At 51.9% G+C, this 17,034-nt stretch overlaps 5 protein-coding genes across 5 annotated transcripts; 2 read left to right on the top strand and 3 right to left on the bottom strand.

Moving 5' to 3' along the window:
- Positions 1-1,218: 1,218 nt before the first annotated feature.
- Positions 1,219-3,467, bottom strand: chc-1 (conidiation at high carbon dioxide-1). The gene is made up of 2 exons (XM_959309.2): positions 3,139-3,467; positions 1,219-2,714 (listed from the first exon to the last, which is right to left on the bottom strand). Exons 1-2 carry the CDS (start codon positions 3,205-3,207, stop codon positions 1,515-1,517), a joined length of 1,269 nt encoding a protein of 422 aa, XP_964402.1. The 5' UTR covers positions 3,208-3,467; the 3' UTR covers positions 1,219-1,514.
- A 350-nt stretch (positions 3,468-3,817) lies between these two features.
- NCU16441 (hypothetical protein) lies at positions 3,818-6,028 on the top strand (the record flags this gene model as incomplete). Its single annotated transcript, XM_011395107.1, has 5 exons — positions 3,818-3,914; positions 4,141-4,343; positions 4,919-5,048; positions 5,636-5,661; positions 5,912-6,028. 5 exons carry the CDS (start codon positions 3,818-3,820, stop codon positions 6,026-6,028), a joined length of 573 nt encoding a protein of 190 aa, XP_011393409.1.
- Positions 6,029-10,007: 3,979 nt separating this feature from the next.
- On the top strand, positions 10,008-12,367 carry NCU11095 (hypothetical protein). The gene is made up of 3 exons (XM_001728417.2): positions 10,008-11,156; positions 11,348-12,152; positions 12,211-12,367. Exons 1-2 carry the CDS (start codon positions 10,572-10,574, stop codon positions 11,726-11,728), a joined length of 966 nt encoding a protein of 321 aa, XP_001728469.2. The 5' UTR covers positions 10,008-10,571; the 3' UTR covers positions 11,729-12,152; positions 12,211-12,367.
- NCU00751 (hypothetical protein) lies at positions 11,462-14,016 on the bottom strand. The gene is made up of 3 exons (XM_959055.3): positions 13,703-14,016; positions 12,919-13,135; positions 11,462-12,598 (listed from the first exon to the last, which is right to left on the bottom strand). Exons 1-3 carry the CDS (start codon positions 14,005-14,007, stop codon positions 12,272-12,274), a joined length of 849 nt encoding a protein of 282 aa, XP_964148.3. The 5' UTR covers positions 14,008-14,016; the 3' UTR covers positions 11,462-12,271.
- Positions 14,017-15,396: 1,380 nt separating this feature from the next.
- Positions 15,397-15,861, bottom strand: NCU00752 (hypothetical protein; the record flags this gene model as incomplete). Its single annotated transcript, XM_959056.3, has 1 exon — positions 15,397-15,861. The coding sequence occupies one exon, from the start codon at positions 15,859-15,861 to the stop codon at positions 15,397-15,399; it is 465 nt and encodes a 154-aa protein (XP_964149.3).
- Positions 15,862-17,034: the final 1,173 nt, after the last annotated feature.

Genomic DNA, 17,034 nt, shown 5'->3' with positions numbered 1-17,034 from the left:
GACCACCGGATCGAACTGCATCAAGTGCATCAGAGAAAAGCAGACAGGGAACCCCCAAAAAAGAGCAGTGGCCAGAGTCTGTTGCAGCATGATCCCGACTTAGGAGCGCTAGCGAGCACATATAGAACACGGTCTCCCCGGCGAGCCGGTCATGAAAATGCCATTCTTACGGTCTGATGATGGAGGATACGAGAGTCAGTTTCATGTCAGTGGTATCATGTTTTCCTATTCCAGCATGGCGGCAGCATGGCTTCAACGCGGCTGAAGGAAGAGGAATTTCCCGTCATCTGGATGTCGGACCCTGATGCGCTGAAAACCGACTATCATTTACCATACTGAGGGACCGGTCTGTCGTTCGTCCACATCTCAAACTTGTCTGTCTACCTACACTCAGCTTACACTTACACTCACACTACGGGTCCAAGTCCCGTGCCCAACTCGCAAATCTCAACCCTCTTGAAGATCAAGGCGGAACAAGGTTGGCGGAAGGGAACAACCTTGTTGGAGGGGGTCATGGCGATGGGAAAGGGACCTCAGAGCTGACTTACAAAATCGTTACCAATCCCCCCACTACGACCACGACCTAGGCACCTACCACAGCAGCCGACCACTTGCACCACTTGCAACACCACCACCTACCGGCGACACCTCCGAATGACCCAGGGGAAGGGGCACACACCGGCACCAGACTCGACCGACCACACGGGATGGGAACACGACTTGTTTTCACCCAAAACTAAACGGCATTCCTTCAACACAGTACAAGTGCGCGGATCTTTCTGACGTCAGATACCGTGTCTCTCTGCCGCATTGCATGGAAAATCCAAAATTCACTGGTCACATATATCCATTTGTCCTCAGTTCCCCGTCTTTGCTTTGGCAAACAAAAAATACACCAGTTCCACCACCAAATTCACCACCAGCCTGTCTTCCCCTCTTCCACCACGACGATGCACACCACAACTGAACAACAACAACAACAACAACATCACCGCCACCAACCATTACTGCCGCTACCGCTACTACTGCCACTACACTACCACCGACGCTAGCACCACTGTTAACGCCGCCGCCACCACCACTTACCTTCACTGTAACTTCACCACCGCCAAAGCCGAAAGAGCAACAATGACAGAGCTCTTCATCACGTTGAAAAAAAACACAGCAAACCCAACTTTTCAGGGCACACCACAAGCACAGCAAAACAATTTGGAACTTCTCGGTCTAGTTGGAAGGCATATTAAACAATTGTTCAGAACAGAGGAAAAAGATATCATAGGTACATTATTCCAGACGCCAGACTCCAGATCCCTGAGGATTCCAAAACAAAACAAAACAGCACACCACGCCAACGCCCGCCCGAAGAAATGATGGCAAAGAAGCAAAAGATATATATAGAAAAAAAAATGGACATGACAGCAGCAACATCTGAGGCTCCATGTCGATATTGGCCCTCCGAGCTCATGTACCGAAAAAAAAAATAACCGATCACTAGACATCTCTCAGCTGGCATTTCAGCTTGAAAATGGCAGCGAAACGGACGAAGCGGACGACTCGCGTCTCTTGGTCTCCAGCTCTTGCATCAACTTGGCATTCGCGTTTTGGAGCTCATGGATGTGATGACATGCCCTCTCTAGGACCTCGGCTTTGCTCCAATTCCTCGATTTCCGCCCCGATGCGGACGAAGACGACTGCGACTCATCATCGTTCTCGGGCTCGGCTTTGGGCTCCATCATGCCAGGGTTGTCAGGAAGCACCTTGAGGAGGTTATCAAAGTACTCGTGCAAGCGGTTGCGGTATTGCTTCTCAACCTGGTTGTGGTTTACTCTGGCGCGACGCTCTTCTGCCGACTCTCCGGGCTTTTGCGCCGACTTGAAGCGCACCACCTTGCGGGCAGCGGTCCGCAACGCACGGCCGGATGCAGGTACAGGAGTGGTGTTATCTTGACCACACACTTTGCGGGCGGATTCAGGAGTCTTCTTCCTGCCACGTTTCCTGGATTCTGTCTTTTCAGGCTGCGACTGGTCGAGCCCGGGGGTTTGCAACGGACTGTCAACACCGGATGGCGCGCCTTCAACACTCTGCTGTGAATAACTAGGGGAAGAAACGAAGGTCTCCGCATCTACGACTCCAGCAACATCGTCCAATAACGGCGGAGTTGCCATATGAGGCAGACCGGCACGTATTGTGATTGTTTCGGCTGTGCTGCCTTTGTCAAATGATGACCTCATCGGCCACGCCTCGACACCAAACGACACACCAGGACTCGTCATAATGTCGGGGTTCTGCCAATCGAAGCCTGCGACCGAGTTCACAGCATCTGGCGTGAGAGGAAAGCTTGTGTTACTAGCAGCGCTACTGAATGTGCCCATGGGGCTGGGGACGTAGCCAGTCATGGTCTCGCCTCCGACTGGAGTTGTTGGGTCGGCTGACGCCCACGGTGAGCCAGTCTGGATGGCATTGTCGAGGGGTGCTGTGGCTGCATCGACGCGTCTTGGGCCTACGCTGTGCGACACGGAGGGCGTGCGGGCCGCGTATCTCTGGGCGATTGGAGCAGACGAAAAATCACCGTTTCCGAGGAAGAGTTTTGCGTTTGTCGCCATCGCGAAATCAGCATTCTGCCACGGGTCAAATGCGAAATGCGATGGCATCAGTTGAGGCTCGACATTGGAGGATAGGAATTGCTCTGGTTGCAGCATCTGATGATATGGATACTAGATGTTGAACGCCATCAGTCAGCACACGATCCAGCAGAAGAAAAATGCGATGCTTTCCATCTTTGGCCGATGGCTTCTGCACATAACTGCGACCAAATCGACGTTGATGACAATTTGAGCCGTTTTCGAAAAAAACACAACACACGACTTGCGCACTGTGTATTTACGAACACGAACGATGGCACACATGAAGAACAGCGAGAAGAAAAAGAATCGATTGCCATTTGTCTGGGTTTTCAGCTATCGCCGCGTTCAGGTGTAGCTGGATACTAGCACTGGGCGTGGGCTTGACGACACGCTGACTGGCTTTTTCCTTTTCTTTTTTTTTTTTTTTTCCCTCCACGATTTGGAGCCAAAAGTAACATTGAAAGAAAAAAAAATTGGAAGAGAAAGAGAGAGAGCAAGAGAAAGTGTCACGAACCTGATAATGAGCCATTTCGGACGACCTACGGACAGCAGTTTGGTGGTGTGTTTGGCTTAGGAAGTCCATGTTGTGTATCGCTTCACGTTGGTGATGGCGATGGCGATGAGTGTGTGGCTGCTTTGGTTCGTTTGCAGTCAGTCCGTGTGTGGTGGTTTGCTGCTTCTGGATTTTAGCAAGGTACGCGGGGCACACGGTTTATGCTGTTCTCGTTGATCTCCAATGCTTCGTTTCCATGGGTACCTATTCCGAACCGGGCGGACATTTGGCTGCACTTTCCAATGGTACAGTCTTCAGGGATGCTCGGCATTGAGCAAGCCAAGTGCAGCAGTTATGTGAGCGTCGGGGGTGCCAAGTGGAAAGCAGCACGAAGGCCAGCAGCGGACATGGCCTGCCACTGACCACCCAACACACCGCAAGCCCCAGCCGGTGCAGTTCAACCCCCCGATCCAACGGAATCCCATGTCGATGGATTCTTACCTAATGTAGAGATAGCGTCGGTTCTACCCACTACCTACTGGAGCAGCACCCCTCCCTCTTCAACCACACCCCTCCCCCCCCCCTCCCCCTTCCCAAAACCCTGACATGGACGCCCGGCAATTTTGGCAACAGACAGGCCCCGAATATTACGAGTTTCGCGCAGTCTGACTGCTCGGTTTCGGGTTATGGGTTATCGGTCATGGCACGCATTCAGAACCAGCAGCATCGGAGGGCTCCCAGGCCATCTCGATGGAGGGTGGCATCCGATGAAGATCGCTTCAAGTTGCAATGCAATGGTGAGTGACAATTGCCCAGCACAATGCAGACCCCCCCCCCTTATCCCCATTGTTCCCACAGACGGAATGGACGGGCTGACCCTCCGACTCCGAAGGGTACACCCAGTATGTAGAGGTATCATATGTACCCCTACAGTATGTACCGCAGCCCCGAAAATCCCACGTCCGTAACGCGCGACCGGACAAAACAACGCTAATGACGCCGGTGGTGGTGTCTTGACCACAGCCTTGCAGTACTATCTTTTTGCCCCGGACGCTGCACCCATCATCGGCATGGTCCAGGTTCTTTCTGGCTGTCGCCATCACCCTTCTGCGAGTCCAAGTTCAACCGGCACCAGAAATTCTTCCATGTCCAGCACCGGGTTTGTACTTGAAGCCCGGACGTTTTTGTCGGGCATGGAGCTCGCAAGCCCGTCACCTATGTACAACGTACGGTTCCAGTCTGCGACCGAGAAAGGAAATCAATCAGTGAGGTGGTGGAAACTCGAGGCCCCACCCGACGTGATTGGTGAGGTGGGATCCTGTGGAGAGTTCGGCCGTGAAAGCACCTGCCCACTGGTGCTGCAAGTGTTCCAGTGGTGTTCCCAGCGGTGGTCCGCACGATATGCCGTTGTGGGAGCACTTTTGCAGCAGTGGCTTCGCTTTTTCCCTTGCCCAGCAAGGATTGGCCGCCAATTCCAGCCTAGCACGACGCGCCTGTCTACAGTAGCGTCGCAACGGCCATTCGACACCTGTTCACAGTCAAGCCATCGCGATCCGCCAATTATCGCCAGTCTGGGTGGCAGCCGGCCCGTCTAGTGTACCTACGGTGCAGATCTGGGAGATGATGCTGCTCGAGATCTCTCAGGGGATGATGGTCTGTCTCCCAGGCCTCCTCTCCGGCGGGGGTGTTCGTCGTCTTGGAATTGCCTGGATGGCATGGCTGCATGGCCGCTGCCTGCCTGCCTGCCTGCCTGCCCTCGGGGTTTCAGGGCCCCAGGCTGTACTTTACTTACACCTGGGAGGGACCGTTGGGACCACTGGGACTGGTTTCCCTTTGGGGGGTGGGCGCTGGCTGCGGTGTGAGACATGGGCTCAATAAGTGCGGTGAAGGTGGAAAGACTCGCGGCTGCATGGGCTCACCTGACGCAGCCAGTAAGATGAGGCTTGACAAGTCGCCAATCCCATCCGCCAATCTTTGCTGCTTGTCCAGAGGTTCTAGGCCGGCCCATGAGGTCATTTAGCTCCCCCCACGCCTTGCCAGAGAGTGACAGGTACGAACATGCTGCCCACAAATCCGCATGGGCATTTCCACCTGGCTGCAGGGCAAACGAGCAGCCATTCAGAATTGTTCGCAGAGACGATCACCTTGCAGCAAGATACAGAACTGAGACACCCCGATTGGGCTCCGAGCTTCAGCCGTTCATGTCTTTGGTTCAGTCGGTGAACATGGGCAACAATTGATCAAGAGTGACACTGTGGATTTGTCCGAGGGAATGATAGGAGAATGCCTTCTCGCTTCTTCAGGCACACTCGAGCCTTGATTAGGCGTTTAGGTTCTTGGCACGGTAAGTGCTTGGCTTGGGGATGATGTGGATGTTTGCAGCCCAGCAAGCGAATAGAGTGGCGCTTACGAAAGTTTGCCCTCTCCATCTGAACCGGGAAATTATGGATTTGCGGTCCTTCATCTTGCCAGCATCAACGTTTTTTTTTTTTTTCCTACTGACCATGTCCTTGTCCAGCGTCTGCGGAGGTTACGCTGGTGAGGGTACGTATGTATTCGACTTCCACCACTAAAAACTTACTGCTTGGCTGGTCGCTCGCAAGGACAGGGAGATTGCGGCAACAGCCAGCGGATATGCAGCTCAGTTGCCGCGAACATGGCCACCCCCGGAGCATTTAGCAGCGTATCAGCAAGTCACCGATTGATCCCTGGACCACCAAAAACATTTCCCCCAGCTATGTAACGCCCTTCATACTAACTAATGTCCAGCCTGCTTATGTACAACACTTCACAGTCGGGTCAGCAAGATGCCATAATCGCTTGTCATCCACTCGAGACAGTCCAGCTTTTTGATGCTGAAACCGCGGGACCACGAGAGCGCAGCTATGCCACGGGTGCCACGGTTGCGTGATAAGCATGGATGAAGAAGGGAAATGGATCTCTTTTCGCTGTTCCCAGCAGCTTAAACGGCTAGTCCCGCTTTGTGCCCACAGAGCAGGGCTCATCATTACATATGGCGTTGGAAAACGGGGACATCAGGGGTCGGGTATCGCCTGAGCGTCCGGGGCGGGAAAGGGAATAGACCGGCCGTGGTTTGTGGTGGGTTCGGTGATGGACAAATCGTGGGGCGTGACACATGATCATCTCCAACGGCCTCATCGGTCTCACTCGAGTGGGATTATTGGAAGGAAGGATGCTGGAATTGAGCCAAATCCGTTCTTTATACAGACGAAATTTTGGGCGCGACGTGGTCAACGGGGTGGTCAACAGGGTGAACAGCGCACCGCGCACACCCGACGCGAATGACTTGTTGTTTTGCTGAGGCGGAATGGGCTTGCTCGAGTCCTATCAGGACGGACCGCTGGGCTGCGCTGCCTTGCGGCGCACCCAGGGGTCAATCTGATTGTGCTTCAAAGTCAGGATATTGTCTGTTTATGATTTCCGGAGGTGAGGAGGGAGGGAGAGAATCGCATCCTATTATCAGGGTTGTTCATGACTAACTGCTTTTGCAACCAAGTGTTCAACGGTTGAGTAGATTGCGTCTACAACATCTCCATACCTCTACGCACACTACGTCTATGACGGAGACGAAATCACGATGGCCGTTAATGGTGATCGATAGAAGCGGAAATCATGGCCTTTGATTCTTTTTTTACCCTCAAGTTGCCTGTATTCCTCACATTTTCAGAAATTACGTATGTACACTACCGTTAAAACAATGGTCCGTGCATCCCCCCGGGAATCAAGTGGGACGGGCATTTGTAGCCAGTCCCGGGCCGTTAGACCGCTGGAACCCACCTAAAGAATACCCGCACTACTTTACTAGGCCCCACCTAGTAAGCCTGTTACGGGGATCATCATTCGTTCTATATAGTACAGTGCAAAGAAACAGTATATAAGGTAGGTAATTACAGTTATTGCTGAGGGTCCGCTCGTTCTTACACTACACTAAGTAGTGTACTTACTTCCATGGTGATTGATCAATCACCCAATGGCAGATGTCTCTTTCCGGGTGCCACGTCGCAGCCGTGTCTTGGTTGCCCGTGGTTCCATGCCGGTCTTTGGAATGCCTGCCCTGATGCTAGGTAGCCGGGGCCTTGCTGCTGTCCCCTCATAGGGGCCCCTGTCCGAGGCTGGGGGTTCAGTTTGCCGGCCGCGGGTTATGTACTACATATGCAGTACACTAGGGCAGCGTGTAAAATTGGCGGCTCAAAAAGAGAGAGAGAGAGAGAGAGAGTGAGACATTACGAACCTAATCCATGTCACCGGATTTACACTGTCCAAAACCAAAGAGATATCTCCAGGGCCGCCAAACCTACGTACCTTACCTAGGTACGTAGTATCCGTCACAGAACTACACACCTCATTTGTAACCAACTGAATAATTCCATTTATTCAATTCGACGTTCAGGCTGTCTGTCTGTTTGTCTACCCAAATCACGGAGACAATTTAGACGTGTTTCATATACTCCATGGAATCCGTGTTGGAACGTGGTGTGATGCCATTCCTAGAGGTAGAGAATGCAGTTGTTTATCCCCCCAACTATGTACTGCGCAATGTAGAATGATGGTATGTAGTGTACCTGTACGCAATTCGCAGTGCTAGTTGTCAGGCGATAGATACTATAGTAGTCTACTGCGTACTGCGTATAGTGTACAGTGTACGTACAACAACTTCCCCTCCCCCGCCAGTCAGTGGTTCCTGGATTTCCACTATCCTGGATCCTGCCCACAAACACAAACACCACCAACCTCAACGTCGGGTCTAACCTACCTATACACATCAGTCCTGGTAAGTTCGTTAGCTTGGTACCTACAGACGGGGGTTTTAAGCAGGGGAGACAGGGGACGTAGCAGCCCGCTGTAAGTACACTATTAATGCCCTGTGAGAATGTGTGGGGCGAGTAAGAGACTAACAAACTTTCCAGGACTGATGTGTACACCCAACCGCAACATCTCGTTTCGAATATCAGATCGGGAACTCGCTATGTGTCTACCCACAGTGATCTACAGCTGCTCGTAAGCACTATTGATTTCTTTTTTTTTTGTTCTTTTCTTTTCTTTTTTTTTTTTTCGGGGTGAAGGGAGTGCGGATTAATCGGTATCTGCTCGACTAGGTTGTGAAAAAGTGTTACCCGACTAGGTACCTACCTACTGTACCTACCTACCTAGGTAGTGTGCCTGTGTTACCCGTCAACACAATAGTGGTCTCGCTTGTTGTCAATCAATCATCCATCTATCTATCCATCCATCCATCCATCCATTCATCCATCCATCCGTCTGATGATCATCACTATTCTGGCATTTCCAGTCAATCACATGCTGGCGTTCTTTGTGTCTTAGCCAAGTCCAGTTCGCGCATGGAAGCGGAAGCGGAAGGGAATAGGAAGAGAAGGAAAGGGAAGAGAAGAGAAGAAGGAACAGAAGAAGAAAGGTTTTACAAGGAAGCTACATTACAGTCATGACTCCCTGTTCTAGCAACCCCCAGTATGAGCAAACCCCCCCGCCCGTGTAACAGCAACAGCAACAGCATCGGTCTCACGGAGACTATTTTTTCCCTTCTTTCTTCCAAGTGCAAATTTACAAATCGCAACGCCAGCCGGATAGGAAGGTTTTGTTCGCTGTTAACTTGTATAGTCAAATGGAAAAAGAAAAAAGGGGGTCTGAAACAGGGGCAAATTTGCTTTTTAGGTAGCATGCCAGTTTTGGTTGTATTGTGTGTTTTTGGCCAGGTTGGATGGGATGTGGTTTGTGCACGACATTACTTTTAGCAACCCCCCCCCCCCCCCCCCCCCCCCACCCTCTCTGCTGTTTGAACAACATCTGTGGCCAGATTTTTGTGGTTGCTGGAACAGAGAGGATGTGGTCTGGAGGCTGAACTCAAAAGCAAGATGACACACCTGCCAAACTCGCTGGACGATTGATTACTTCAGCGTGCTGCCCGAAACAATTTCGGAAAAATGGGAAAAAAAAAAAATCGAACGATTGATCGTCGCCGACGTTAAACTATCGGTTTTTTCTTTTATCGAGGATCCGGTAGGTTGGCACGCTAGCATGTATTGGAAATGGTGGAATGATGTCGTCGACGTTGACTCGTTCATCGTTTGTTGTTGTCAATGTCTCACTGCAGTGATGATGAATGGAGTGCGGGAAGCGGGAATGGTGTCCTTCCCCCCGATAACCCCTCCCTGCCCGGTCCTAGTCTAGGATGATGGGACTGGTGGACCCCTTACCCTTGCTTACTTAGTTTGGCGTGGCTCGTGAAGTGTGAGTGGGCGTGGGGCTATCTTGATGCCGGTCGGGACGGCTGTTCATCCCCGACCGGCCAGCTCACAACGCAGATGCGGCGGCAGTCTCCAGCCTCCCTCCGTAGGACGCGCGGACTGTGGCTTTGTACTATGTATGGTTGAGCTAACATTTCACTTCGGGCACGACAGGGTAGGTATTCGAGTAGGGCAAGATGGGAATTGGGTAAGCACAGACCTAATGCCGACAATGGGACTTGCCTGAAATCCCGTAAAGATGATCCCAATCGAGAGAACCTGATGCGACATGGTGTCGTGTGTCGCGTCGGCAGCTCTTGGCTTCGGGGTCGGGCTCAAGGTAGGTTTTTGGCTCAGGGGAACACGTTATTCCCGGTATTGCGATACTGCACTGGGAAGTGGAGCGATGCCTGACTGGATGAGCGGAGCGGCGGCCGCGGAGGAATCACCGGTGTCACAAAAAATTGAAAAAGAAAAGTGATAAGGACACTACTATGCAGGCTGAGGGGAAGCTGTAGGTTATTATTAGTGTAGTACGTATGCGTGCTTTGCCAGGCGAATGTGACAATCAAACCAATAACTCCCTTTCGGATTGGGGCTACACTACATAATCTAGACTTATAATAGCGTACAAAGACAAAAGAGGTTATGTATTCTCCCCAACGTGGATCGGCAGTAGACCGCTCCCTTCTCCTCGTTGATTTGTGTATGTACCTAGATAGTTGCTGTAGCAAGACCCAAACTCTGGGAGGGTGCTGGCGGAAATCGCTGGTGGCAAACATGAACATCCCGTGTTTGGAAGGCACGAGGGTACAGTACCAGAGTACCAATCCAATGAACTTCCCGTGGAGGAAGTTCAGGTCGAACCCGGTGCGCTTGTTGGTTTCCCGCGTGGACTTGCACGGTAGCCGTTTACTCGGCGCACCTTCTTAAAGACGGGAGTACGGTGATGGAGGGTGTATTAGGGAAGTTTGGTTTTTGTGTTACTCCTAACGCCACCAGGACACAATAGTTTCGGTTCGGCTGCGCGCCTGATCTTGGTTGCGGTTGCACCGAGACTGAGGACTGCAGCAAAGTGAAATGAAATTGAACAGTTCTGGCTGACCAGGGGCATACGATGATAGAAGGTGCTTTACGCTGCTTATTTGGCTTTGGAGTCGCAGTTGAAAGAGGATTGCTTGCAAATCACAAATGGATGGGAACAGTACCATGGATGGGCAGGGAGTCTTTTTCCTCACTATTCATTCCCGGGTACCCGTTCACACCGGCAAGGGTGATTTGGTCGAGTGGAATAAACGGAAACCACCAAGACAGAACCATCACATGGCATCATCGCACCTACATGACATTCATTCCTCGCCATTGAACTGCACCACCAGTTTCACTTACTCCCTCTTTCACGGGGCACCCCAACCTCCACCTTCAATCCTCTCCGTCTTCCTCCTCGCCTTCACCCTCCAGTCCACTACAGCCCTCACATCCCTCTACTACTTCCCCCCCCACCTCCGACACATCCGGTCCCTGGCCCCTTCTCCTACCTGCCTATCGCCCGGCAACACTTCGCCAGCACATTCAACTCCTTCTACATACCAGTCCCATCCGCGCTGCGATTCCACCAACAGCCCACTCATCTGCATCGCGCCCAACTACCTCTATATCCTAGCCAACAACCTCGAGGTGTTCAAGCGCATCAATACTAGGTACCCGGCCGACGCACGACCGCGATTCCTGGAGGGCGCGAGATACAACAAGATGAAGGCAAGGGTGATGGGGGGCGTATGGAGATGGATGGGGTGGAGAGGCGGGTGGAGGAGGCTGTGGAGGAGTCTGTGAGGTTCGTGAAGGAGCGGTATGTTAGTGAGAATACCTCCGGTAGTGAACATGGAGTTGAAAATGGCTGGGCCGGACCTGGCAGATCGGTCCTCATATCTGACTAACTAGAGGTATGGACGTGATTACCGATCAAGCTGGGGTTTGGCGAGAAGAAGAAGAAGAAGAAGAAGAAGAAGAAGAAGAAGAAGAAGAAGAAGAAGAAGAAGAAGAAGAAGAAGAAGAAGAAGAAGAAGAAGAAGAAGGGCGTGTTTGGCTTCTTCCAGGGTTTGGGGAGGCGAATTGGTATTAATGGGGTTTACGATCGATATGACCGTCCGCTTTCGTTACCAGACCGACGACAATCAAGGCTGTCTTCCTCACACAGGGAACATGAATGGCTGGGCCTGACACGGGCTGAATTCGAGCACGAAGTCGTCTACCTAGGGCCGCACGAGAGGGCAAGGCTTCCAATCAGGTCCAGTATGTCAAATACGAGGAGGCCAAGACCTTTCCGTATTTGCAGGTACGTCAGCTAGGGGTTCTTATACGATGTGAACCCCCCCAGAAATGCCCACATACCTACCAGTCTACAGGCAGTTGTCCACGAAGGTCTGCGTATGGCGACCCCCAGTAATCGCTCTCTTCTTCTAAGCCATGCCACCAGAAGGTGACACCATTTGTGGCCGCTTTGCTCCTACTGGTTAGGCGATAGACTTCAACATTTCGGCCATTAACATGGCGATGGAGCTCTACGGCGACGATGCCGAGTTCTTTCGCCCTGAGCGGTTTCTCGACGCTAGCCAAGAGCAGCGCGAGGAAATGTGGAGGTAACTGAATGTCGTGGTGATCCTTGGCTCAGGAAGGTGGATTGGACGTATGCTGGGTAAAACATCGCTTGTAATTTCTGTTCAGAATGTTCAGACACTTTGACGTTGAGCGTGGTGGTCCCATCAAGCCTAGGTATGAAAACAGGACCACAGGATATTTGCCGGAACGAGGATTATCTGACTTAATTCAGGGAATCGAGGACAGATTACTAAATACCTCTAGGTACCTGCCAAGGTACCTGCACTTCCAATTCACCAGAAAACGAGACACCGAACTTCAACGCTCTCCCTCCAATCCTCCTCTCTAGCATCTGGATCCTCAACGGCGCAATGCGGTGCCCTCCTCGCCATCCCTGGGGAACTGTCGCTATCAAAGCACTTGATCAGCACCACCTCGTCCGGCTGTTGTTGGTACTTGAAGTACCACCGATGTTCTAGGTTGGCCTTGACCGTCCAAGACTCCCTGCGCTGTCCGCTTTTGAGAATGATAGATGCCGGAACGAGGTCGGCATCGGACACGGTGCGGGCGTCGCAGAGGGCTAGAGGGTCTTTGTGGATGGGCTTGATGGGCCGCCAGATCTATGATGTGTTAGAGTGAGCTAGCTGCATGTGCATTTGATCCTTCATGATGGGGTCGGGTAAAATGAAGGAGGTGTATTTTCCGACGACGCGCTGTCGACTTATCAACGAGTAACGGAAGTGTCTCCGGTGTTGGTGTGCAACTTGGAGTTCAGCCTTGAGGTACCTACATTAGCGCAACCAAAGCTGTCTCTGAGATAAAGAAGGGCTTTACTGAACCCATCCATGCCTTCATTGCAGTTCCATTAGGCAGTAGGTACGTAGGTAGTGACCATGAACTGACAAAGGGAGATGAACAGAAAAGGGATTGGTCAACCTACATTAACAATTCCCCATCTTCTCTGCATCAGTCTTCCCACTTCGTCCGGATTGGGTACCTTCTCCCGCAATACCATCTCCGCTCCGGCGTATGACTGGTCCACGTGTGCGCGGTGCAGCGGGCCCCGGTGCCGCACGTTGTACACAGGAATCTCATGCCAGTCGGAAGGGCCGCGGCGGACCCGATGGTCAAAGGCGAAGACGCGGGATGCACCGGTGCTGTTGGTTTTGGGGTCCGAAGAAGGGGATATTTGGTTAGTTCGTGTGCTGCTATTACTCGGCAGTAGTATCTCGGTGGGTAACTGACAATCAAGGGTGTCAAGCTGAAAATTAAGGGGAGAAGGGGGGGTACAGGATGAGGAAAGACACGTTGGAGGTAAGTAAGCTGCACAGGCGCAGATCTTCGGAGTCTAGAACGTTGTTTTTTGGTGTTTTTATGTTTATTTTTGGAATTAGAAAGTTGGGGTAAAAAACTGAGGAGTGGAGTTCGACGAGTTTCTTGTCCCTGCATAAAACCCTGCCGAGCCTGCTCGCAGAGTGCCTGGTTTCATGGGGTGTAGTCAGTGCAGACACGTTGCATGCGTGCCAGCGGTCCGGCGCTCGCAAAGGCTCCCCCCTTGAGACTGATAGCTGAACATCATGGGGTCTGCTGTATGTAGGTAGAGTGGATGTTGTAGTCATGTGAACAATAACCTCTGACCATCAGACTACCTACCTCTTGAGAACGCGGACTCCATCGAGACAAGTACATGTAGCGGGGACAAAACGAAGGAAGCTTGCACTTACACCTCCTTCAGGAACCCCTCGCACTCGGCCAAATACTCCCTTTGGATCTTCTCCTCGTCCGCGAATTCCTCTTGCGCCAACTCGCTAACGTGCTTCAGGTACTGAAACCCGTTTTGATCAAGCGTGAAGCTCTTCTCAACGCCATCCCCCGTCACGTCGGTAACGGTGGTGGTAACAGGCAGCATGAGTCGCTTGTTAGTGACTTGGTCCCTAATCAGAGGGCAAAAAGGAGTGAGGTTAATCATTAGCACTTGACATGGATGTGGGTAGCGGATGGTCTTGACTTTGGCTGGATAGAGGTTCATAACGTGATTAAAATGAAGTGGGATAGGACCAAAAAGGTAGGCTCAGGGAACTTGTGTGTTATCCCCAGCATGCGTGTTTTGTTAGGCAAATGTTGCTGCTGAGTGATGACCCCCTCTGGGATTGGAGCTGTATAAGCTGGGCCTGGGGCACGCGGAGTGTTTGCCATATACAAAGACAATAGACGTTTCCATACTTCCCAACGTAGACCGGTGTTGGAGCACTCCCGTCTCCTAGGTCTTTGTAGTAATTGATCGTCGTAATCAGGCCGTGTCGTGCTGGCTTTTCGGTCTCCATGTCAGATCCTGGTTTCGGGCCTGAAAGCACTGAATTTATTATGTTGCCTTCGAGTTTTCCAGGCAATGATGCTGAACTAAAATCCAAGTAGTTCGGTGTCGCAGATGTTTGTGCTATCCAGGTCTGCGCCGGCTCTGTCAAACCAAGTTGGGGTGTACTAGGTAACCTTTTATAAGTCCGAGTCACTCGGTCTATGATCAAGGTTGGAAAACCCCGCACCTGAAAACCTACAACATGATAGGCGGGCTGTTTGGGCTATCGACTGAGGATATGTGGCGCGGCTGAGGTCAAGATAGGTCGCCAAGCGATGTTGGTTAGTAGAGGTAGTATTGTCCATCCCGTAGAACCCGACTGGCTTGACCAAAGTCATCGGGAGCTATGTTGTCCAGTTGTCGGTTGACTTCGACTGGAGGCGAAGACCCAGACAAACATGGGATCGAAATCAAAATCAGAGGCCATATACAACAAAGAAGCTTAACCACCAACACAACTTCCTTCCTCCACAACACCCAAAAGCGTCTAAATAGCCCAAACTAATTACATTGAAACCGGCCAACCTCAAGCACACCCACATTCCCCCTCTCATCCCAAACCGCCCGTCTAGACCACGCACAATTCGGCCTCCCCCTATAATCCCGCTCAAATCCTCCTTAACGCCGTAGCAACCATCTGCTCGACCTCCCTGCCCTCCTCCATCCACTTCGCAAACGCCGCCAGCACATCATATCTCTCATCACCCAAGTGCCCGGGGACCAATCACCCCTCAAACGCTTTCTGCACCGTATTCAACGCCGGCAGCATCCGTAGCTGCAAAGCCTGCCCCGGCACGCTATAGTCCCAAGGAGCGTTAACCAGTTGCCGAAGTATCGGTGTTGCATGCTCGGGACATTGAATTAGGGAAAACCAAGAGCGAGTTTTTTTTTTTTTTTCAAAATATGTTCATAGAAGAAATGGTCGTGTTGTGATAGGCTAGCGACGCCTTGGGCGATATGAAGCCGTCGGCGAGGCCATGGTACATGATCATTTTCCCCACCGTGATTTCGGTGGAAGGAAAGGGCACCGAAGTGGTTGGCGGTAGCTTGGCCCAGGTTTGTCTATTCTGAGTCCAGCACGGCATGGACGTGGTTCCAGTATTTTTGCCATGTGTAGGGGGGTTGGGTGGACGTGAAGTTGTCGAGGAAATAACGCTCGTAGCTGAATTCGTACTCGGCGAGGAAGGCGTCAGGGTCGAAGCAGACAAACCAATGTTCTTCAAAGCTAGCTGAGGGTGAAGCATTTGTAAATCGTCCGGTTCGACCATCGCTTTTGACAATGTAGTTGCCCAATATATTGCCGGCGGTGTCGGCTTGCGCGCGAGTGAGGCAGCGGGAGGGGCAGGAGCAGATGATCTTGGATATGGCGAAGCGGTATTGGTCGGATTGGCTGATGATGTTGTCTTGGACGCGGTCTTGGGCGTAGCGCAGGACCTCGGTGACGAGGATGGATAACTGCGTAGCGCGTAGCCTGCCGTTTGCAGCGGTGATGAGTTGCTGGGCAGCGATCTTGGAGATCCATGGCATGAGGTGCAAGATGTCCCAGGCTGGGGCTCTGATGAGAGCGCCATCGAAGCTGCTGGCGTCGTATTGGATTGCTCTCAACCCCTGGCGGCCTCCGGTCGTGCATGCTGCATATTAGGAATAGTTTGGTGAGTTGCTGTTGTAACGGGCGACGAGTAGCTTGCCGACTACAACTGAGCCATGCAGCGCTCGGTAGCGCCAGTCGTAGAGCCGCGCTGGCGTTACCCAGGATAGATCATTTCCCGCCAAATTGTTACCGCTGTGGCGTTTCTCTTCGCTGATTCCTGGCCAGTTGATGTCACCCACGAAGGAGGCATCGCCTACAGTGAGAATCTATTATCCATACGAGAAATAGATTGAGAAATTAGTCTCCCGTGACCTGATCCCATGATACGTCGCCGTAGTCTAGCAGAGAGAAGTTGACGACCCCAACGGCGGGGGGATATGTTGTTTCTGTGCTGGATAGTACGGTATGTAAATTTCGGTGTGCGATAGTGACGTAAAGGTATTCAGTGGGGCGTAACATAGATGACCGAAGATGACGGTCACAAATGGTAAGAGGTTGACCACTCCCAGCCGTTTGGTGACATCGAGGTAAGATATGAATGACATTTCAACGTAACCCTTCTTTGGGAAAGACGTTAAGTTTGCCGCCGTATATGGTGACCAGACGTCTCTCGTCAGCAACTGACAACCTCAAAAGTCGTGCTTGAGTAAGATGTTTTGGGCGATGTTGTGGCAGTTAGGGTAAATACTGCGATTGGGAGTTGATGAGACCTGATGAGGCTGATGTTGCTCCGTAAAGCTGACAATACCGACGATGGCTGGACCAACGAGAAAAGGTAACGAGCAAGGATCAAGGCGCCGGACTCAACAACGTTGAAATATGCCGAATATATCCGGAACCGGTACTGATCTAGCCTGAAGAATTGTGCAGAAGGATGACATGATCTGCACGACTTTCCCGGGCTGACGGTACCGTGTCGTCAAGAGATCGGTTATCCTTCATCCCTGGAGTCGGCTTGACGTGCTGAGGCACTAGCCTGAGGATACGGAAACGAGTGGGTGACATGCGCAAGAGATGCGGCAAAGGCTGTCCGTTGATAAATGCAATGAACTGATAGCAAGTCCAGTACCTCTGACTGGATCTATGGCTCCAGGGATTTACCATCAACT

Source organism: Neurospora crassa, linkage group I, assembly GCF_000182925.2.
Source record: "Neurospora crassa OR74A linkage group I, whole genome shotgun sequence".
NCBI classification, from domain to species: domain Eukaryota; kingdom Fungi; phylum Ascomycota; class Sordariomycetes; order Sordariales; family Sordariaceae; genus Neurospora; species Neurospora crassa.
The sequence above is the reverse complement of the archived record's forward strand: the minus strand, read 5'-3'. Positions and strand labels throughout refer to the sequence as shown.